This window comes from Prosopis cineraria, unplaced genomic scaffold (assembly GCF_029017545.1).
Source record: "Prosopis cineraria cultivar Desert tree isolate PC_DT_omini unplaced genomic scaffold, ASM2901754v1 PC14, whole genome shotgun sequence".
NCBI lineage: Eukaryota > Viridiplantae > Streptophyta > Magnoliopsida > Fabales > Fabaceae > Prosopis > Prosopis cineraria.
In genome coordinates, this window is record NW_026555345.1 from 30,695,981 (window position 1) to 30,718,365 (window position 22,385).

Genomic DNA, 22,385 nt, shown 5'->3' on the forward strand with positions numbered 1-22,385 from the left:
ATGAAAGAGAAGATTTCTTAGACTTGGAAACTTCATTTCAGATTAGGAGTATTGAAGTGAAGTTAAGATGTTGATAGAAATGACAGAATTAACCCTCTTCAATTTTGAGCTCTGATGTTGAATAATTCTTATAGGTCAATCAACAAGTTTATGTAGGAAAGTGAACAACTTTGTATGAGCAATGAATAATCCATTTTATTATAATTATATTACTTAAAATAAAATCAAGATTTAGTGACATTACAAACAATTCCTGTAAGTCAATGAGCAACTTCATGTAGGGAAATGAACAACTTATTTTATTATAATCATAACATGGAATAAAATCAAGATTTAGTAATATCACCAACAACTTTTGTGGGTTAATAAATAACTTTATGTAATGAAATCAACAATTTATTTTATCATAATCATAACATGAAATAAAATCAAGATTTAATAATGGCACAAATAATATCTACAGGTCAATGAACAACTTTAAAATAGAATTAAAGAGGATGAGGGACAATGAGGTAATTTTACTTTATGTTTTAATTTCACTTCAGTACTTTGGTTTGAAGTGAATTTTTAAAGTTTAAGGGACCTTCTTTTTCATTTAGTGTGGTTAAAGGATCTAAAATGACATTTACCGATTCTATTTCTATTGCGATAATTTTTTTTAAACTTTTAGGATTGTAGAGAATTTTTTTTTTTTTTGGTTATAGGTTGTGATATCTCAGTAATATTGAATTTTTTTTGAAGAAAATTATATGTAGAATTTTTTTTTGACATATTATGTTCAATTAATATAGCAATAAGTTAATTGCACTTATACTGCAAAAAAAGAAATGGTTACAGACTTAATTACTCTAGAATACATCCTCTTACGCTAGACGGCCCTAGTTTTTCTTTACCTCTGCTTGAGAACTTTTGGCGATCAAGTCCCCACTAAAATCACTTTCTATGGAGAGCCATCAATAAAGATCTGGCCACAAAGGAGGCACTTTTGTGACGAAATTGCTCACCAAACCCACTTTTGGTCAACTCAGTGACTAACAGGGACAGAGAAGGCATTGGTTAATCTCTAGTCTCTTTTTTTTCCTCTGTTTTTTGATGTCTTTGCCTTTGTGCTTATGACCTTTTGCTTTGTTATGTTTGAACCTTCTCTTTAGTTAATGGAATTTGATTTCCCCGTTGGTGTAAAAAAAAAAAAAATGCAATGAGTTAATTGACAGCAAAGAATTATTTCTATAATTTTTCAATTTTATGGAAAGTTCATTGCTAATAAGTTGTGTGCAGTTTCACATTCTTTTTAGCGTTTGAAAGAGTCTCAGTATTTTATAAATTTATAATAATAACTCGAATTCAGTGATGGAAATTGCATTCCTGGCATTTGCATGTGCTTTTGTTGGATATTTTTTCCTCACGTAGCATTTCGGTCATCCATGCCAACATGTCTAGCATTCTTCATCTATCTTCTAGCAGATATGAAAAGCCAAGATCATACGCTGCCTATGAAACCGCGGAATTAAAATTCCTTATTTTCAATACAAGATTGGTTCTTCACATTCATTATAGCCTCAGCCACCATCAAACAACTTCGGGATACCAAAAAAGATTGAGCGTTCACTGATGCAGAGGCAGCCATGGCATGTAGTGTGAAGACCTTAAAGCCAGAATTCCCCGTCACAGATCATGAATTGGAGTGATGATTATCCAAACCAGTCTGAGGTCCGTTATTTGAGTTCGGAAAGGTAAATAAATTGGGGTACGAGGAATATAAATCATCTTCCATCGAAGGTAAATTCCTAAACCGGAGACTAGATGATCTGTCATCCAGTGTTCCATAATTGGGAAGTGAAGAATAATGCTCTGCCTTGATAGTGTCATTTGAAGGAGAACTTGATGACTGAGGTCCTGGGGAGGCACTATTAGCCTGACGGGTTTTCAGGTCTTCCACACCATGATCATCATAATCACTAAAAGTATTTTGCTCACTGAAAAGTCCCCCTTCTATTGCTATAGATCGATTTGCGCTATTAGCATAGAATGGATTCTCAGAGGCATCATCTGTCTCACACAGACTCTTTTTCTTAGTAAGATCACTATTGTGGACTTGTTCAAGACTCGCTGCTGACGGAGCTGGATTATAATCCTTATGAGATTCCAGTTCATTCATAAAGTTGCCATCATAGTCACTAGAAGTATTTTGCTCACTGAAAAGTCCCATTTTTGTTGTTGCAGAATGGTGAGAACCACCAGTGTGGAATGGATTCTCAGAGGTACTGTCTGTTTCGTGTCCAACATTTCTCTTGGTAAGCTCGTTAATGCGGACTTCTGCAAGACTAGCTGCTGACCGAGCTGCAGCTGCTGCCCGTTCAGCAGTTTCAGCAGCAGCTTGAGCAGCATCCAACACATCCTTTAAGTCTACATCGGCCTCAGACTTCGTCATAAGGGAAGGAAGTGAGTCACCATGTCTTGTGTTGGATGATTCCGGCGATACAAATGGAGGAGAGATAAATGGCACAAACTGCTTATTATCCATTCTAGCAGAGGTTTGAGGTTCGTCTTTATGTATGATTCCAGAATGGCTTGACGAGAGAAATTCAACTTCACGGTGTGGGAAAACCGGAGGAGTGGCCATTTCTGGAGCTGTGGCAACATTTAGATTTGAGAGCACTGGTGGTTGAGGAACTTCAGGAAATTCCAATGTGTCAGAACCAGAGCCAGAGTCCGAATCAGAATCAGAATCAGGTTGTTCTCGGTCAGGCTGGTCGGGAGCAGAGTATGATGTTTCATTGTGCTTTTCTTCAGGAAGGAGCAATTTAGGCTCGGTAGAAATTTGTGTTTGGCCATTCTGAAAAAGAAGAGTGACATACAAGATAATAATAGAAATGAAAAAGAGAAGTTGCCATTACCATGATCACAAATTACATTCTTTTGGCTAGTCAATACTGCCGATTACGTACCAGCAAGTCTTCTTGTTTTTGGAAGAGCTCAGTTTCTGAAGCAGCTGGATCCCAATCTATCTCATGCTCAGCTGCAATTTCTTTCAGAAGATTCAGTTTCTTTTCTGGAGATGGAGCATGTACAGATAGAAGCTCTATTAACTGCAATTCCAATTCAAATGTAGAATGTCACCAAAAGAAATAGCATTTACCCTTCTTGACAATGCTCAAAAGCAAATTGAAAATTCATGGAACCTGGCGATTAACCCCACAATCTGGCATGAGCTCAGTTGCCGCTGATACAAATTCCTTTCCATATTTGGATGCAAATAGTAGTTGCACCTGCAACAACTCTGGCAGATCAGCACATCTTGGCGCAGCAAAACATATACTAGATATTGCTTCCTTCAAATCTAGAGGGCATTCCCTGTACAACATTGAGAGTTTGGATACATAGTAAGAGAACTTTCATTGAGTCTCAATAAAGAAACATATATACAAAGCATTACAGTTAGATACAGATTTCATAAGCCATTCAAATAACATGTCGGCCAAAGTAGTTTAACATGATTAAAATCTTTTCACATGGCAGATTTGAATTAGAATATAACAGTGTAAGATGCTTAAAATATGGCATAATGTCAATCATGTTCTTCTCTAGAAATATGAATACGGAAAATTAACTCTGGTGTAGCACTGAAACAGGTTATGAGTTATGACTCAATGGCCAAAAGCGGAGGCAATATGCAGAGATCCTTCTTATTTGTACAGCTCAGTACTCTAATTAGGTCAATTTTGACACTACAGACGCGCGCTCGCGCGCGTCTGTTGTATTTCAGCTATGTTCCTTGGAGGGATCACGACTCCTAAAATCATTGGGATTTCACAAAATTTAAGCATAACTTTTCTTTTTTTTTTTTTTATAATACCTTTGTGATTCAATTATGGGAAGGCGGACTACAATAAGTTCACAAAACAATTCAATGATCTCTTGAGCAGCTATCATGTTCTCCTCTCTGATAATATGTTCCACCTGCATGGATCATCTCATCAAGAATAGCTCTAAAAATAGTTAACTGAAGACACTTTTCTTTCTGCCATTAGCTGAGGGTTTGAAAATCTGGAAAGTAAAAAAGGTAAACAATTTGTGCGAATAAATTATACCCTAATTCGAGCAGTAGCTTCTTGACAAGTCTCAAGGAGCTTGGCAATGTCACGTCGCATTTGCTTTAGTTGAATCTCTCTTCTGTTTCTTAGCAACTTTATACGCGGAATTGTCAGCTTCAGTAGTGTTTTGCTGAGAGTGTAAACATTATGGGAAAATAAAATAAAATCACTCTAGCAATAAAATTAGGCAACAGGGAAAAGAAAAATCAACGTTAAGAAGAGATTACAGAATGAGCTCACGTACCGTTAATCTAATGAAACGTGTATATTAAGAAAAGAATAGAATACGCTATCCTCATGATTCACATACAGACAATTGACCCAGAAACCAGAAAAAGGAAACACAGCTGCAAGATTCAGTAGAAAATCTAGCCAGGACAGCAAAAGCTCATAACGGAAGATAGTCATAGATGAAGGCTTGTTAAGAATAATTCAGGTAAAATTACCAATATAAGTTCAACAAGGTCAACCCACGTAATGGTTTCTTATTTTTATTAATAAAGAATCCAGATATCAGTCCTTCCTTTAAAAAGAATTCTAAGATATCATATTCATGCATTCCAAATGATTGCGAGAATATACACACAAACGGAAAACAAAAGCCGGAGAAAAACTTGGATCGGGACCAGACATGAATTATCAATAAACAAAATAAACCCAGAAGATGTGAGTTACCATTTGGAAGCCATAAAACCCCTGTTGAAGAAGGACCCGAGAATCGACATGGTCGAGCGTTCAATCAAACCAGCGTCCTGAATTGCATGAAAACAGAAGCGGGCTTCACAATCGAAATCGTATACAGAATTTGAGGCATAGCAGGCAATTGGGCAATTCAGAATTCCCCATGTTGGCCAAATTTGAATAAAAAAAGGGAAGGTGGGACTGGCTGGCAGTTCCTTAACGAGGAAGGATGGGATGATCTGGATAACCCAGTTGGAAGATTATAAGTTGATGAGCGCGTGCGGACGATACGTAGTGATGAACGCGGGAGTCTCAGTCGACGGACAGAGGATTTCCGTGGGGGCCACAGAGGAGGAAGAGTAGGTTATGCACAGAAGCTGACTGGTTGTTTTTGCTTGGATTCATTTTTCTGTTATTCCAACCGCTCTTTTACGTTATGCTTATTATTATTCTTAATTATTCTTATTTTTGTAATTATTCAATTGTGTTTCCATTATGGAATATGGATAATCAATAATTTTTATTGTGGTGGACAATCGCCGATACCAAACAAAGATATTTTCTCTTAACTTTTATTGTATAGAAAATAATCTAAAGGAGCTTAACCTTCAACTTTCACATTTTTTAATCACTGTGTACATCACGTCAATTTCATGTTTGATTATACCATATAATTATAAACTCAATAACGTTACCAAAACAGCTTCACAAGTTCAACACTCAAAAGACTTTACAACAATATTCATTTTTCTCTCTTTCTCTTTGGTTTCTACAAGATACCTAATTAAAAATTCATGTCCCTGTAAATTAAATTGTAACTTTAAAGAGTTGTCCATTAATGTTAGTGTGAGTAATAAAAGTTCTCAGTACTTAAATAAGTGGTTAGATGTTTGAGTCCTAATCTTTGCATATGTAACAATTTAGTTATAAAAAATTTACTTTATCTCTACTGTCAGCAGAATTTACTCTTTATACTATCAAAATAAAATTATTACAAAAGATTATGCAAGGAGTTGCAACCCTTAAACTCATAAGGTCATATCCTTACAATATCTAAAAATACTCTAGAAGGTTATATAAAACCCCAAAAAAAAAATGATAACCGCTATTTTATTATTTAAAAAAAAACACTACGTACTATAAAAATGTTACTCTTGATGAAAAGATTAGTTTTAATAACCATTGATAGATAGTGTTGGTATATAAAGCACTTTCATCGAATAAAGGTCATATATTTCTATTGAAGAGTTATGTCACTTCAAGAGACATCACTCTATTGTCAAGAAAAGCAGACTTCTAGCTACCAGCAGTCAAAACACAAATTCTAATTGATCATCAACCTTGTTCCTTTTTTTTTTTTTTTTTTGCGGGCAAAATCCACCTTATTCAAAACATATAAATTCATTGTATATTTTTTAGTGCACAAAAGACAAACATAAATGATCACTTTGTAAAAGAAACTGTTGTCTAAACTTGAGTTTTGACTTTTGATAATGTAAATTGTGTTTAAGGCATTTAAGGCTCCTCATTGTATTCTGAAAGAAATTTATGATTGACACATACATCAATGTGTTATGAAGGAAATTCATCCTTAACACAAAGTGCATCCAACTTTTGAAAATGCATAGAATAAATTAAGCCTATATAAAATGGATTATCAACACCTTGAAGACATTATACACAATTCTATTTCTCATTTTTTCCCTACTCAAACCATCGTTGCTGTCAACAAAATACTCCCTCTGATCCTTTACATAAGATACCTTCTAAAAACATTATTTAATTTTTAATATAAGAAACTTTATAAAACTTGATGAAGTAGTGATGAATTGTTTCCAAAATGCCCACACATCCAATTGATTTATTTGGATGGTATCAAGGTAAAGTTAGTAATTTTAATTAAGGGTAATTTAGGATTTATATATATATATATAATGTTTTTAAAAATAAAGAGTCTTACAAGTAGGATTCAAGGAGTATGTCTATATATACATATATAAAATAAAATTTTTAATTAATAATTTTTTCATTATTCATAATTATCTTTTTATTGAAAACAGTTCTATTTTAGATGCCAACAAGGTTCAAACCTTTCAAGCGGCGTATCCCTAATAAATTTTTATATATGATCAAAGCAACAGAATTTTGAGTCTTCAATATCTTCCGATCAATATGTAATGAATGCTGGTGGTCAAGACAAAGATATATGTAATGAATGCAATAAATATATTTTATTGAGTATATAGCATCTCAAATATTGGGAATCATTTAGATATATAGGTGTTTTAAAATGCAATTAATGAGGTTTTTTTAAAAAAATATTCTTAATTAAAGAATATAATTAATAAAAATTTTTAATCAAGACATCTATTAAATAAAAATAAATATAAAAAATAAAATTTTAAAAATAATTAGCTAAGTCGTTGGAAATCGTTAAGAGTGTAATTTATAATATTGAACGGAGTACTTCATTTTATTTAGTCTTCTGTAAGTAAATGATATTCTTTAAAAAGGCATATTTGCTTTTATTTTCTACTTACTTCAAAAACAATTTTTTTTTGCGCTTGGCTTCACAAAATCATGACTTGCCTTTTTCGCTCATGAGAATTTATTTCATCGATATCTCAAGACGAACAATCCGCGCGAGGTCAGCAGAGAATATTTTCCTATAAAAAGCTTGACCATTTTATGTAAAATTTTCTCTAATGGTTTAAAAATTTCCGAGAAAGCATTCGTTAATGCCAGAGACTAATTTAAAAACATGCCATGATCAATGGTCTTTTAGAATAAAAATTTTCAAAAAGGAGCCATGAACTGTAATTTCTCCACCATCTTTTTCTCTTTCGGCGAGATCGCACGAAGAATTTTGTTTTAATTTTTTGAAGGATAGGACTTTTATGAAGAATTTTGATCAAAGCTAAGGTAATGAATTAAATAATGGTGAAGGTACGACAAATAAAACATATGTTGATGTTGATTTCCAGATTTTTAGAATAAAAACATATTAGGTTTTCCTAACCAAACCAAGCAAATGGTGCGAATTGAATGACCACCATATTAATGCCCAAAATCGAAGCGATTCAAAATGAACCCTATATCTTGAATTCAATTAATTACTCTTAACTGTTACAAATCTCTCTATTTCTCTCTCGCATGCACATTCATTCATTCCTTGTTCTATATTAATACGCAATTGCGGAGCAGAACCCTTATGCCATGAATTCAGGACGCAATGAGGAGGCAATATTCAGCATCTCTTTTTCTTCTCATGGCGTCACTGCTCTTGGCGGTATCATTAACGGAAGACACAAGAGAGGCAGCAACAGCGTCATCTGAAGGTGGAATAAAGTTCCCTTTATGGCCAACGAGGCACGTGAGAATCACGAACGACCTGGGGAAGGGTCGCGTTTTGAAGATTCACTGCAAATCCAAGAACGATGATCTGGGAGTGCACAACCTCTCGTTTCAAAGCACATATCAATGGAAGTTCAGGAGCAACATATTTCTGAGGGTGACGTTGTTTTATTGCTACATGTGGTGGGGGAAAGTGGAGGGAAGTTTTAATGTGTACGAAGCAGCGAGAGACGATAAGAAGTGCGAGGACTGCAAGTGGAGCATCAGAACTGACGGTGCTTACTGGTTCGATCCTCAAAATGGCCACTGGAATCTCTTGTATCGATGGCCTAAAACCTAGATTTCCATGCACCGCGTCGGACCATGATAATAGTTTAATAGGCATTGTCTATCTTCTTGCTCCACTTCTTCGCTCTGGCCAGCCTTTGAATGCCTTTTCTTCTTGGTTTGCTTATTGGATTTCTCACGTTTTATTTTTAATGTTACAATAACCCTAAATTATAGGCCTGTTTAAATTTCAATTGATTATAATTAATTAATATGATTAATTTTAATTATAATTGATTATTTTTTAACATAATTTTTGAACAATGAAATTAAATTTAATTTTGTAAATTATAAAAAAAAAAGACATTATTTTTTAAAATTAAATTATTGATAAAGTTATATTTGATATTATTAAATAGGTTAAACTTTATTTAAATAATAAAATAGATTATTTAACCGTAGAATTGAATCTATAAGTAATCTTTAATCTTATTTCAAAACATAATTCTAACTTAATAGTCAATTATTAATTTTGGTGGCTGTTTGAATAAATTTTATAAAAATCAATTATTTTGGCTCAACAATCGATTTTTGGCCGAATCCTGGCAATATATTTAAGAAAATTAATTAGTTCCCTTAATTTCATTAATACGGTTCTTTATCAGTTATCACTCGCCAAATGTAGCGCCGGGGGGGGGGGGGATGATGTTATCGAGTTTATCGTTGATTGTAATTGATTTTATTATTTTATTTTAAAAAACTCGGAATAAATGACTGAATTATAAATCCAGAACAATTTCACTCCAACATAAAATAGAAACAAAGGTCCGTTATCTACTTATCATAGGGTTCTATCTCTTTGCGTTTTTGCCACTTCGTGTCTCAATCTCTCTATCTTCATCTACTAGCCAACGACTCCCTCAGCGTCTCTTCTCCGGCTCTGAGCCTAGTCCACAAGCACAACCGAAGCGTCGTCAACTCATCTTTTCAAGCTCTGATCACCAAAGGCTCGACGACGTCCAGTGTCGTCCATACCAGAAGGCTCGTCGCTGCGCATATGTTACTGTTCAGCACTGCGATCGACTAGTCAACGCTCGCCGCGTACGACGCCCCATCCATAGAAACCCTGCTCCTGCAAGCATCAGTAGCACATTGTTCAGTGGAAACCTCCATCTGTCGCTCTTCAGCCCTGGTCCCACCTGAAGTTTGTTCATTCACATCGCAATCGTGATTCCCCGGCGAGGAATTGGAATTTTGTTTACCCGGTATGCGGGGGTGAAGCCAGCGATTCTGGAGGAGAGGTGGATGACTTAGCCGCCGTTCCATAAGCTGAATGCCTCCAAGGTGTATGAGAAAATGAGCTGGAGAGGGACGGAAGCCATCCAGGCCTTAATGTTCATGAGGCCAGGAATCGAACCTGCCGGCGAGCAAGATACGAGTGGTAGCAGCAAAAGTGAATTGGAAATAAACAAGTGAAGCCATGGGAAAAAATGGCTGCGGTTAGAGTTTCTACACTGCCATTGTTGTGGAGGAGAGACGCTGTTTGGGGGGGGGGGGGGGCCCAGAGAGAGAGAGAATTTGACGCCGGTGTAAATTGGACGATTGGTCTCTCTCTCTCTTTCTAAAGCAGCGGACGTAACAGTAGGTGAGAAATTGCCTAAATTTAATTATTCAGATTTCAAAATATATTAAATATAAATTTAAGATTTAAATTACTCCTAAATTTATAGTTTGATGTCTAAACTACTATTTAACCTTAAAACTATTTTGATTGTTTTTTGGTGCAACTGTATTATTAAACTTTCACGTCTCCGTTCGCATTGGAATTTTTTGAAGTTTTTGTACAAGTTAAATCGTTCAAATAAATTTTATTCATGCAAATCATTTTAAATTGTTAAAGAAAAAAAAAACACTAAAAATTCATCACAAAGACTTCGTAAAAAATAATTGAGTAAACTCAATTTATTTTGGCCGGAATTGAATAACCTAAATAAATCTTACTTTTTACTTTGGTTCTTTCTTTCGGTGGTCAACAGAGGTTTGCATATATTTAAAACATAAGAAATGTTTGCCTCTCTTTTAAACAAAAGTTAAAAAAAAGAAAAGAAATTGTGATTTGAACGGAAAAACATGTGTAATATATTCTTTATTTTAAAAAAATATTTTAAAAATATCGATGAAGGGCGCGTGAATCTAAAAAAAATAATTCAAAAAAAAAAATCCGTCATTTACTCCATTTCATATGGGAGACTACAACCTTTTTTTTTTTTAATGAAGATAAGTACGGAATTTTCTTCTATGCACAAAAAGTCACATATCACATATCAGACACAGACCAAAGGTAAGCTTCCTTGTCTCTGGATCGCTTCTCATTCATTCTCTTGAACAGCTCCTTCTCAAATCCTGCCACCAACATCATTTTAAGATTAATACCCAAAAAAAAAAAAAAGAATTCGAAAATTAGTTCCGCGAGAAATATAAGACGTTAGAACGGCACGAGTGTGAACCTACCATTACTACGATCAACACCATCCCAGTGTCGTCCTGGCCTGATCCCATAGCGATTAGGTGCAGCATCCAAACCTCTTTTCAACCAGCTGTGATCTGGAATGTCCTGAGGAACAATAAAACCTGATTCCTGCATTTTATCTCCGTCCCCCAAGTTCGGAATAACAGGCGCCGGATATTTTTTCTAAGAACGACAATTTCCACAAGAGAAACATGTCAAAACTGGTATGAATTCCACCATCATAGCGTCATAAATAAATATACATAGGTCAGCCACAGATTTTTTTACATTACCTTCACCAAATGTGCCATAGGATCTCCCCATCTTACTCTCTCCTTCAGCATTATGTCAAGCTCCGGGTCATCTCTGGCAGAAAACACGGCTTTACATTCTTACAGAGAAAAAGAGGCAAGGAAATTTATTCTCTCAAAGATATTAAGCCCAAACAACAACAACACGCATTGCTTGTTCATAAAGGCCGCCTTAGCAAGATGCCAATCTTTCCATTTAAAAAAAAAAAATGCTGGTGAGTGGTGAGCGACAATGCAACAAATTTAAGTTGCTAAAAAGTAGCAATATTCCCACCAAGTTAAACTATCCTTAGCAAGTTAAAAACAATTGCGGGCATCATGATGGGTTTCTCTTTCTACAACCCTTCTCACAAGAAGAACCACTGTTTCGCAGGAAACACTGTCCTTCAGACATTTCTTGCATTACCTCGTACGTGCAAATGGCCTGTCCTTCTCAAGTTCTAGTTCCTTTAGTTTAGCCTCAGCTTCCCGTTTTTGAGCCAAGCCCTTACCCCATTCTATTTCCTTCTCCTGAAAATCACAAGGCAGCAAAGAATTAAACTGGGCAATTTTTTCTAGGAAAGAGATAAATAAGATCAATGATCCATTGAAGCAGTATTCAAACTTGACCTATAGCATTAAGCAGGGAAAAGTAAACAGCTTGTTGTCAGCGCAACATTCTGTGGCATTGTAATGTTGCATTGTATGCTTACATGGGACAAATAACGCCCACTTGAAAATGGCTTCAAAAATACCCCTCAGCCATCATGGGTGTAGAAGAGTGATGTGACCGTGAGATATGGTCAGACTTATAAGAGGAGATCAAGGGGGCAGTTGGGCGTAGAAAGGAAATACCCATTGGGTCAGGATTAATATCCTGGGGGTCCAAAAAAGAAGGATTATGCCATGATGTTTTGGTAGGGTGGCTTAGATTTAGTCTCGATATTGAAGTCACCTTTTTGCTTGCTTTATTTGGCTGTATTATTTTTGGTTGGCACTCAAGGATGTTTTAGAGAAGTTAGATAGAAGTGAGGAGAGTGCTGGACTCTCGAACACCAATGAGAGACCTTTTCTTATTGCTGTGTTCTTTCATTTGGTTTGTAATTTCAGTTATAGGGAATAAGGTTTTGGCTAGAATCAATGAGTTTCTCTTTGTAACACTGATTCGGTTCATATGCATTAATATCAAAACCTCAGAATTTCCCTCATTTATTTCTCTTTGCATTAAAAGCTTGGTTCTATTAGTTATTTTAGAGCAGAGCTCTAACATTTGGTATCAAAGCCGTGCAATCCTCGGACCCTCTAATAAGTGCAAGAGAGATGGCCGAAAGAGTGCAGTACTCTAACCCCGAGGTCCAAGAGTTGAAAGAATCTGTTGGAGGACTATCGAAAGAAATGACCATGATGAAGGAGATGATGTAGACGATACAAGACAAATTAGAGCAAATAGCAGAGAAACAGAAAAGTGCAGACCAACCTTCTGAACAAGATCAACCCAGCCATGAAGAGACTACATGAAGCACCGAAGATCATGAAAAAGAAGTAGGGAAGTACAAGAAGCTGGAGCCAATATTTGATAGAGGAGACCCTATCGGGTGGCTTTTCAAAGTGGAAAGGTATTTTCGAATCAATGCTGTGGCTGAAATGGAGAGACTGGAAGCAACCATCGTGTGCCTCGAAGGTAAGGCTCTTAACTGGTATCAATGGGTGGAAACTCGAGCACCTATCCGAGAATGGTCAGAGTTCAAGCAAGAACTTCTGCGTCGATTCCATCCCTCACAGCCTGGGGATCAGTATGAGATGATGTTTGCAGTCAAACAGGAGCGTTCTGTGCGCGAGTATGTGGAGGAGTTCGAACGCGTATCAGCTAGGGTGGGAGACGCATCAGAATCGTGTGTGGTTGGGGCAATTCGTGTAGGACTAAAACTAGAGATAAGGGCTGAATTAAAAGTCACGGCCGCTAGTACCCTTAGAAAAATTATGGAGATGTCTATTAGGGCGGATGAGAGGAATTAAATAATAGAGAAGGCCAAAGACTCACGGTTTTTGTGAGGCCAGTGTTTTCAAAGTGGGCTTAAAAATGAGTCAGCCCAAACTCCTTTCACACGGATCACTCATGTGGCCGAGCCCAGTAAAAGCATGCACACCTCTTCAATACACTCAAGACTCCAAAAACGGGCTGAGACAAAAGTGGCAGACTCAAAAGTGGTGAGGAACACGATAGGAACAGCGTCGTCGCGTCCAGGGGGACGAACCTAGCGACTTTCAGATGCTGAATTAACTCGTCGGTGAGAGCTCGGTTTGTGTTTCAAATGTGAAGATAAATTCGGACCTAATCACATTTGCAAAAATAAAAATCTGCAAGTGATGTTGCTGGAGCTAGAGTCCGAGAAGGGAACCGAAGGCTATGAACCAATGTGCATTGAAGATAGTGAAGAGGCCAAAGAAGATGAAACTCCAATGGAGTTATCACTAAACTCCATAGTTGGGTTTGGAGGAAATCACACTATGAAGGTACGTGAGAGACTAAAGGAAGCCGAGATTGTGATTTTGATTGATAGTGGGGCTACCCACAACTTCATAGCTAAGGAATTAGTCACCAAAATAAAAATTCCAGTGGAGGACATTGCCGTCTACTCTATCACTGTTGGGGATGGGTTTAGTATTAAAGGGAAGCAACACTGTAATGACCTCAATTTACAGGTACAAGGCCTGGACATTATTCAAACTTTCTACCCCTTTCCACTCAGTGGCGTAGATGCTGTACTAGGAGTTGAATGGTTAAAATCTTTAGGAGAAGTGAAGGTTAACTGGGGGCAACTGACCATAAAGATTGGTAAGAAAGGAAACAAGGTGTGTTTACAAGGTGATCCTGCTCTAACTAAGGCCTTGGTTTCCCTTAAGTCATTTATTCGATCCGTCCAGAAGAGAGGGGAGGGGTACATGATCGAATATAATGGGATGAATATTGAAGAAACAACAGCTGAAACTACACAATTGGCACCTGAAATTCAAAACCTCCTGGACCAATTCTCTATAGTTTGTCGACCTTCTGAAGGTTTACCACCAACTCGTTCTCATGATCATGCAATAGCAACCAAACCAGGAGAACAACCTCCTAACATACGGCCGCATCGGTACCTTCATGTTCAAAAAAAAGAAATTGATAAGATGGTGAAAGGTATGTTGAGAGCAGGTATCATCCAGTCCAGTCAAAGTCCTTATTCAAGTCCAGTTTTGTTGGTCAAGAAAAAAGATGGAAGCTGGAGATTCTATGTGGACTATAGAGCCTTGAACAAAATCATGGTGCCTGACAAGTTTCCCATATCGGCTATACATGAGTTGTTGGATGAGTTAAAAGGAGCCGCCATCTTCACCAAGCTGGATTTGAAGTCCGGATACCATCAGATCAGAATCATGGCTGGAGATGAACATAAAACAGCATTTAGAACGCACGAGGGACATTATGAATTCAAGGTAATGCCCTTTGGTTTAACCAATGCTCCTTCCACATTCCAATCTTTAATGAATGAGATATTCCGAGAGCATCTTCGAAAATTTGTACTTGTATTTTTTGATGACTTACTTATTTATAGCCATGATTTAACATCTCACTTGAAACATTTGAAAGCTGTTTTGTCTATCCTAAAAGAGAACCAGCTAGTGATCAACCTTAAGAAGTGCACTTTTGCCCAGCCAAAAATTGAATATCTTGGGCATATCATTTCCAAGAAGGGAGTGCAAGCAAATCCTAGCAAAATTGAGAGTATGGTGCAGTGGCCTAAACCCAAGAATGTGAAATCCTTAAGAGGGTTCCTAGAGTTGACAGGGTATTATAGAAGATTTGTCAAGAATTATGGAAAAATCGCTAGTCCTCTCATTGGTTTACTTAAGAAAGATGCCTTTAAATGGACCCCAAAAGCTGAAGAAGCCTTCCAAAATCTCAAGACAGCCATGACTTCTCTTCCAGTACTGGCTATGCCTGATTTTTCCATCCCATTTGAGTTGGAAACAGATGCTTCCAGGTCTGGAATAGAAGCGGTGCTGATGCAGAATGGCCGTCCAGTGGCATATTTCAGCCAAAAGCTCTGTAACTGCGCTCAACAATGTTCCATTTATGAGAGGAAACTTATGGCAATTGTTATGGCGGTCAAGAAATGGCGACACTACTTATGGGGGGAGAAATTTGTCATCCGGACAGATCAGAAAGCTTTGAAGTTTCTGCTGGAACAAAGAATTGTAGAAGAAAGTCAACAGCACTGGATCACTAAATTAATGGGGTTCAAGTTTGAAATAGCTTACAAGCCAGGCAAGGAAAATCGTGCAACGGATGCACTTTCAAGGAAAGAAGAAAATCTGGAGATCCATGGTATGTCTTTGTGGCAGCAAGGTGACCTTGAAGAATGGGAGAAAGAAGTACATGCTGACCCCAAGTTAAATGATATACTGCAAAAAGTCATTACCAAGCAAGGAAATTTGGAGGGATACAGCCTTGTGAAGGGTTGTCTACACTATAAAGGACGATTGGTGCTACCAAAGAAGTCTACGAGGATTCAATTGCTCATGAAGGAATTTCATGATTCACCAACCGGAGGCCATTCGGGTTATTTGCGCACTTACAAGAGGCTCTCTACTGTTGTATATTGGGAAGGCATGAAAAAAGATATCCAACAATATGTGTCACAGTGCGACATGTGCCAAAAGAACAAATATCAAGCATTAACTCCAGCTGAGCTGTTACAACCCTTGCCGATTCCTCAACAAATTTGGGAAGATATTAGCATGGATTTCATTACAGGACTTCCAAAATCCAAAAGACATGACGTCATACTTGTTGTTGTTGATAGGTTGACAAAATATGCCCACTTCTTGGCTTTGACCCACCTATTTACAGCAAAAGAAGTTGCTGAAAGATTCGTTAATGACATTGTTAAATTGCATGGGTTTCCAAAAACAATTGTGTCAAATAGGGATAGGGTGTTTGTAAGTCAGTTTTGGAAGGAATTATTTAAGCAAGCAGGCACTCAACTTTGTCTTAGCTCTGCTTACCACCCGGAATCTGATGGCCAAACCGAAGTCTTGAACAGGAGCTTAGAAACTTATCTGCGTTGTTTCACCAGTGAGAAACCAACCCAAGGGGCGCAATGGTTACCTTGAGCTGAGTATTGGTACAACACATCTCATCATGGGGCTGCTGGAATGACACCCTTTAAGGCGGTGTACGGACGGGACCCTCCTACTTTTTTTAAGCTGAATGGGGAACCATCAGGCATTGAAGCTGTCAATGAACAGATTCAGTCCCGGAATTCCATTATTGCCATTTTAAGGGAAAACCTCACTGTGGCGCAAGAAAGAATGAAGAAGCAAGCTGACAAACATAGGCGAGAGGCACAGTTGGACATTGGAGATTTAGTTTATGTCAAAATCAGACCCTACAAGCTAAAATATTTAGCTAAAAGACTTAATGAGAAACTCAGCCCTCGTTTCTATGGACCCTTCAAGATCATAGAGCAGATTGGAAAGGTCGCATACAAGCTGGAATTTCCTTCCACAGCTCGCATTCACCCAGTCTTTCACATTTCTCAACTCAAAAAATCAGTTTGTTCAGCTATTGTCACTCCTACTATACCACCAGCACTTTCTGCAGAATTGGAGTTACAGGTACAGCCTCAAGACATATGCAAGGTTCAGAAACTTATGACAGGCCAGCTGGAGGTTTTAGTGAAATGGAGAGATTTACCCGAGTTTGAGAATTCATGGGAGACAGTTGACACCATTTCTCTCCAATTTCCAGATTTTCCCCTTGAGGACAAGGTGAGACTCTTAGAGGCGGGAAATGATGTGACCGTGAGATATGGTCAGACTTATAAGAGGAGATCAAGGGGGCAGTTGGGTGTAGAAAGGAAATACCCATTGGGTCAGGATTAATATCTTGGGGGTCCAAAAAAGAAGGATTATGCCATGATGTTTTGGTAGGGTGGCTTAGATTTAGTCTCAATATTGAAGTCACCTTTTTGCTTGCTTTATTTGGCTGTATTATTTTTGTTTGGCACTCAAGGATGTTTTAGAGAAGTTAGACAGAAGTGAGGAGAGTGCTGGTCTCTCAAACACCAGTGAGAGACCTTTTCTTGTTGCTGTGTTCTTTCATTTGGTTTGTAATTTCAGTTATAGGGAATAGGGTTTTGGCTAGAATCAATGAGTTTCTCTTTGTAACACTGATTCAGTTCATATGCATTAATATCAAAACCTCAAAATTTCCCTCATTTATTTCTCTTTGCATTAAAAGCTTGGTTCTATTAGTTATTTTAGAGCAGAGCTCTAACAAAGAGCATTTAAACTAATAGCAAATTAACCGTTGATAATTTATGGCAGCAGGAGAGTACTGATCAAATTATTAATTTTGGTAGCATGTGTCAATGGCATAGGAATAATTCAGAAATTGATGAATTTTGATCATGAGTGATTTGATAAACAACTCTTTTAGTAGTAGTTAAGTAGGACTGTACAGAGCAAACTGCTAAAAAATTTAGGCTCCATCATGGCTCAAAATAAGGATAGAACATAAATTGATACGAAGCTATTGCCAAGGGTTGTTATTCGACTCTAATAGTTTTGGTCTTCTAATTATAATTATAAATTCACAAAAAGCACAGCTCGGCAACTGCACCATATAAATAAGGGTTCTTTCCTTTGAAATGCATGTGGAAAACGAAAATTCTGCCTCATTCTGTTCATTTGGAACAGCGTAAGTCTACTCGAGTTCTTAATCAGCATAATCTCCAAATTCCACTGAACTATCAGCTTTCTGAGACTTGTAATGAGTCTATGGATCATCAGCGTTTACATTATTGGGTTTACAAGGGCAATATGGTTTGGATCTGATCTTTCTATTTATACTGATTGCATTCAGACAGAAATATCTCTGAGTGGTTAGACATATGCTTTTCTAAATTATAAACTAATTGGCATGTGTTCCAAGACACACTAACCTGTTCATCTCAAAGACATAATCAGTATGCCAGAAACAAGATGTTCATGGAGGGTTCAGCTATATCTAGCAAAGAAATTTAGGGGAATAAAATTCCAGTATTGGCAGAACCACTAATGCAAACTGAAAGCCAAATCATATGGTTTTCAATATAGTAATGATATCAATTATGAAATTAGAATATATGGTTTTCACATTCCAGAGGGTATAAATAAGCAAAGCATAATTTCTGAAATTCTAAGTTCTTGGTTTTCTGCTTTGTAGATGAGAAATGTCCTTCTTGTCCTTGAAGAAAAAAAGTACTAGATACAAGTGATTAAGAAGCATCAATATGGGTACATGTATTGAATACGATATCAATCTGATATGGCAATTTTCAAAATTTAGATAGGGTACAGGAATATGTATAATATATATTTCAACATTGTAAGATATAGGTATAAGTATCTTGAGCTTTAAACTTATATTTCTAAAGTAATATAAGAATATTTGTAACAATCACCAAAATATTAAGTTTTTTTCTTAAGTTTTTAAGTGACAGAGAAACATTTTGTTGGGAAAAAAAAATTGTAATACAAACATTGGAATATATGATACATATTAAATATAATACATGTATCATATTAGATACATATCAAATATGGTATGTTTACTTTTTTGAAGTATTGGTGCTTCATACTGTTGAATAATGATAACAGGCACATATTTGATATTACATATCTCTATTTTTGCGTGAGGAAAAGGGGTTTCCTCACCCTCCCCCAACCAATGGGTCCTGAATGTGGTAGCAATCCTTTTGCTATCCCTGTTACTTGATAATATTTGGGTGTAGTTCCCATTATAATTCACAACAGACAACCAAGAGAAGACAACCTAAGTATGCGGTGCATGCATAAAAAGGTTACAACCAGAAAAGACACACTTCTGCTGCAAGCAATTGTGGTGCAACAAAATACCTTGGGCTTTTCTTCAATTTTTTGTTTTGACTTCAAGTATTCCTCCTTTGAAATGCGTTCTCCTGCAGATTTGAGCATAATTTACATATAAGCATATTTAGCACAAAGGCATATTAGATAATCTGAACAAAAGAGCACCAAATGAAGATTGACTCTTCATACCTTTTATTTTATCACGATACACAGGTTCAGCACCACGCCCACTGATGTTTGGATCCATCTGTTTAAATCTGTAGAAAATAATTAATCTCAATTTCTAGGGTAATACAAGATATTCTTCTTGAGATGATTACCAATTGGAAAGAGTTAATGGTAAATTCAACTTCTCATAAACTCCATATTCTTTTGTATATATTTTATTATATATCATAGTAAACAGGGCCAAAGGGTAAAGACCCTGACAATCCTTTAAACAAACAACATAGATTAGTAATTCAATTAAGGCTGTAAGGCATATAAGTACGGGAACACCCGATGCTGCAGAGAATTAAGTACGAAACAGCCAATAAGATAAGGAAAGAGGAGCAATACTTTATTATACTTTTGGCAGGTTGCTTCATGACAACAATATAGATGGACAAGTTTGGAATCATAATCTAATAAAATAATTGGAAAGCAGGCAAACATTAAAATGGAAAGAAAACATGCATGTTCTCAAAGCAGCATTGAACAAGTTATCACATGCACTCAATACGGCATATAAAAAAACACTGGACAATAAACAGACATTGTTGCTGACGCTGCAACACTCTTTACATCAAAACCTAAAAGAATTATTTCCAACACCCATACTACCATAACCAAATTAAAAACTCGCATTGCATTAAATTATAGGCACAAGTTTTAACACAAGAGGTATGGATAACGCTCCATATTTTACATTATTTCATACAATATATATGATAAAAAATGCACAGAAAAATTATGCCAATAACAATTACCTCAACCAATCATCTTTCTTCTTTTTGTTAATTTCTTCCCTAATATCCCGACCAGAAATTAAGCCTGTTTTCGGATTCTTCACAGAAGTTGGAACATCTACTTCCTTTTTTTTTTTTCTTGGGGGAGAAAGATCAGGAGACAAGGATGGATGTGAAACAACTCTTGCAGAAGGGCTATGAGAATGACTGGGAGAAGGATCAGCTAAACCCTGTCCACCCATATCATTCCTTCTTTTCCTTGGGGGTGAAAGGTCCAACTCCAATGATTTATGTAAGCATTCTTGATAGTGAGAATCATGATGACCTTGTTGAGGTGGAGAGATGTCATGCAATTCAGCAGTCTCCATCTCCCTTTTTCCACAATCTTCTCATGTTTGAAAATGAGGACATCAAGAAAGGAAAAGGTCAGCATTCAAATGTGAGCATGCTCCAGATAATATTAGGTTTGAGCATTCAAGGGATGGCGTACAGTTTACCTTTATGTCGTTGCCGAGGAGGTGATAAATCAGTATCTTCAATTCTAGAATCTAATGGCTTAAACTTACGAGCTGGTGAAAGTGTAACACTCTGAGCACTCTGTTTTCGAGGGAGAGATAAATCAGAATCCTTGTCCCTTGAATGTACACGTTGTGGGGCATGTTCAGGTGATGGAGTGTCATAGCGTATTGAATGCTGGCGAGGAGGTGATAAATCAGTATCTTCTACATTAGAAGTCCATGGATTCAATTCAGGTTCTGGTGAAGGAGTGTCATTCCGAATCTTCCCTTTACGGGGTGGAGACATGTCATTATTGATGTTATTAGAAATGACGTGCTTAGGAGAAAGTGAAACCCAACCACTGCCATCCTCAGATATAGCATGATAAGGACGCCTGGCTCTCAGTTGTTCAAGCCTCCTCATACGCTTAACTTCAATGTCTTCATCTACCACTGGCTTCTCCTCATCTACACAAACCAATAGAACAGAGTTATTTTGTAAATATTACAAAAACCATAATTAATTGTCTTATATGAATAGATATTAACATTTGTCATTTACCTGATGAGTTGCCACTATTTTCTTCTCCAATATCTACTGGTCTCTGCCATATGGGATCTTCATCCACCACAACTAATCCAGTTGCTTGTGTCTGGGGCTTCTTCTTCTTTTGCTTCTTTTTCTTCTTATTGTTTGTCGTTCCTTCTTCTGGGTTACTTTCATACCTTTTTAGATATTCTTTCAGGGAACTGGACCCCATTATTAAGGTTGTCTCTCGTATCGCCTTGAAATTAACATCCAGGTTGTTAAGTTCTATTAGACATTCCATGCTTAAAAAGAAAATATTCTCAATAGCATAAAATATCACAAATTTAGACAAAATTAAAGGCAACTAAATTATTGTAAAGCCTACAAATGCAGACTGTAAATCTGTTAAAGATCATAAAGCTCAAATTTAAGCCAAGAGCTTCCAACAACATATGACCCTCAATACTTCATAGTTCAATCTTCAAAATAAGATGAACGCTATGTAAGTCTAAACCAACAACCATAGGCGGACCTATGATGCCCCCACTGAAAACTTTGAAACATGCATAGTTGATATAATACCCTTTTAAGAGTCTTGCTCGAGATACTTTTGACACAACTCGAGCCAAGTCATTTACAAGATCATTCATCACAAATACCTTGAGAATTCTCCAAAATTGATTATAATCTAAAAAGATTAGACGGGAATGCCAATACAAAACAAATCCAACATTGCAAAAATACACAATCCAAATCATACAAGTCGCTAGTAATCAAAATGAAGAGGGAAGAAGTACAATAGTCAATTACACACCACTCAAGCGAAAACGAGTACCCAAAAAAAAAAAACAAAATTAAACTCAATATGTAAATATTCCCAAATTCAAAAGCGTCCAATATTCAACGGTTACACGACCAGATTCAAAGCCAAATTAAAATGAAAAATTTAAAACAAAGCAAGAACAGCCACGCAGGGAACAAAGTAAAATCTAGATTCAAAGCCAGATTGAACAACTCAATCTCACCAGGCTTTGGGAGTAGAAAAAGACCTGGGGTTCGAACCTTCTTCACTGCTTGCCCGAGAACAACCACGCAAGGCTGACAACGGTGGGCGGCGTCCGCCGAAGTATGGAATGCTGGTTCGTCGACGAAGTGAATCCGCCACTCGCGAGAATGGGTTTTATCGGGGTTATAATTCACATACGAAATATGATTTTGATAAACAACGAAAATTAATTATTGCTGCCTTGATGCAATCGGTTGGAAGGAAGTTACACAACTAAGAAAATTGGGAGAAAAA

General features: G+C 36.8%; 3 protein-coding genes across 5 annotated transcripts; 1 reads left to right on the forward strand and 2 right to left on the reverse strand.

Moving 5' to 3' along the window:
• Positions 1-1,483: 1,483 nt before the first annotated feature.
• Positions 1,484-5,148, reverse strand: LOC129292063 (uncharacterized). The gene is made up of 6 exons (XM_054929567.1): positions 4,770-5,148; positions 4,092-4,224; positions 3,857-3,960; positions 3,183-3,354; positions 2,949-3,089; positions 1,484-2,836 (listed from the first exon to the last, which is right to left on the reverse strand). The coding sequence occupies exons 1-6, from the start codon at positions 4,817-4,819 to the stop codon at positions 1,673-1,675; spliced, it is 1,764 nt and encodes a 587-aa protein (XP_054785542.1). The 5' UTR covers positions 4,820-5,148; the 3' UTR covers positions 1,484-1,672.
• A 2,859-nt stretch (positions 5,149-8,007) lies between these two features.
• LOC129292486 (S-protein homolog 5-like) lies at positions 8,008-8,469 on the forward strand. Its single transcript, XM_054930035.1, has one exon. The coding sequence runs from the start codon at positions 8,008-8,010 to the stop codon at positions 8,467-8,469; it is 462 nt and encodes a 153-aa protein (XP_054786010.1).
• Positions 8,470-10,590: 2,121 nt separating this feature from the next.
• On the reverse strand, positions 10,591-22,315 carry LOC129293879 (uncharacterized). 3 transcript variants are annotated; one of them, XM_054932002.1, is made up of 10 exons: positions 22,148-22,315; positions 21,119-21,341; positions 20,557-21,024; positions 20,081-20,444; positions 19,302-19,369; positions 19,140-19,201; positions 11,623-11,726; positions 11,199-11,271; positions 10,908-11,088; positions 10,591-10,799 (listed from the first exon to the last, which is right to left on the reverse strand). In XM_054932002.1, the coding sequence occupies exons 2-10, from the start codon at positions 21,315-21,317 to the stop codon at positions 10,714-10,716; spliced, it is 1,605 nt and encodes a 534-aa protein (XP_054787977.1). In that variant the 5' UTR covers positions 21,318-21,341; positions 22,148-22,315; the 3' UTR covers positions 10,591-10,713. The 3 variants fall into 3 exon arrangements, with proteins under 3 accessions (XP_054787977.1, XP_054787975.1, XP_054787976.1); XM_054932000.1 differs by having other exon boundaries at positions 22,135-22,285; XM_054932001.1 differs by having other exon boundaries at positions 22,111-22,256.
• Between the last annotated feature and the right edge of the window lie 70 nt (positions 22,316-22,385).

Bases quoted from the DNA above. Each gene is read 5' to 3' on its own strand.
- LOC129292486 (XM_054930035.1), top strand. From the start codon at position 8,008: ATGAGGAGGCAATATTCAGCATCTCTTTTTCTTCTCATGGCGTCACTG.
- LOC129293879 (XM_054932002.1), bottom strand. From the start codon at position 21,317: ATGGGGTCCAGTTCCCTGAAAGAATATCTAAAAAGGTATGAAAGTAAC. The intron at 19,370-20,080 runs GTAATTGTTATT...TATTTTCTACAG, and splicing joins AAGAAAGATGATTGGTTGAG to ATTTAAACAGATGGATCCAA. The intron at 19,202-19,301 runs GTATGAAGAGTC...TCAAATCTGCAG, and splicing joins GTATCGTGATAAAATAAAAG to GAGAACGCATTTCAAAGGAG.
- LOC129292063 (XM_054929567.1), bottom strand. From the start codon at position 4,819: ATGTCGATTCTCGGGTCCTTCTTCAACAGGGGTTTTATGGCTTCCAAA. The intron at 4,225-4,769 runs GTAACTCACATC...TTACACTCTCAG, and splicing joins GGTTTTATGGCTTCCAAATG to CAAAACACTACTGAAGCTGA. The intron at 2,837-2,948 runs GTACGTAATCGG...CTTCTTTTTCAG, and splicing joins AAAAACAAGAAGACTTGCTG to AATGGCCAAACACAAATTTC.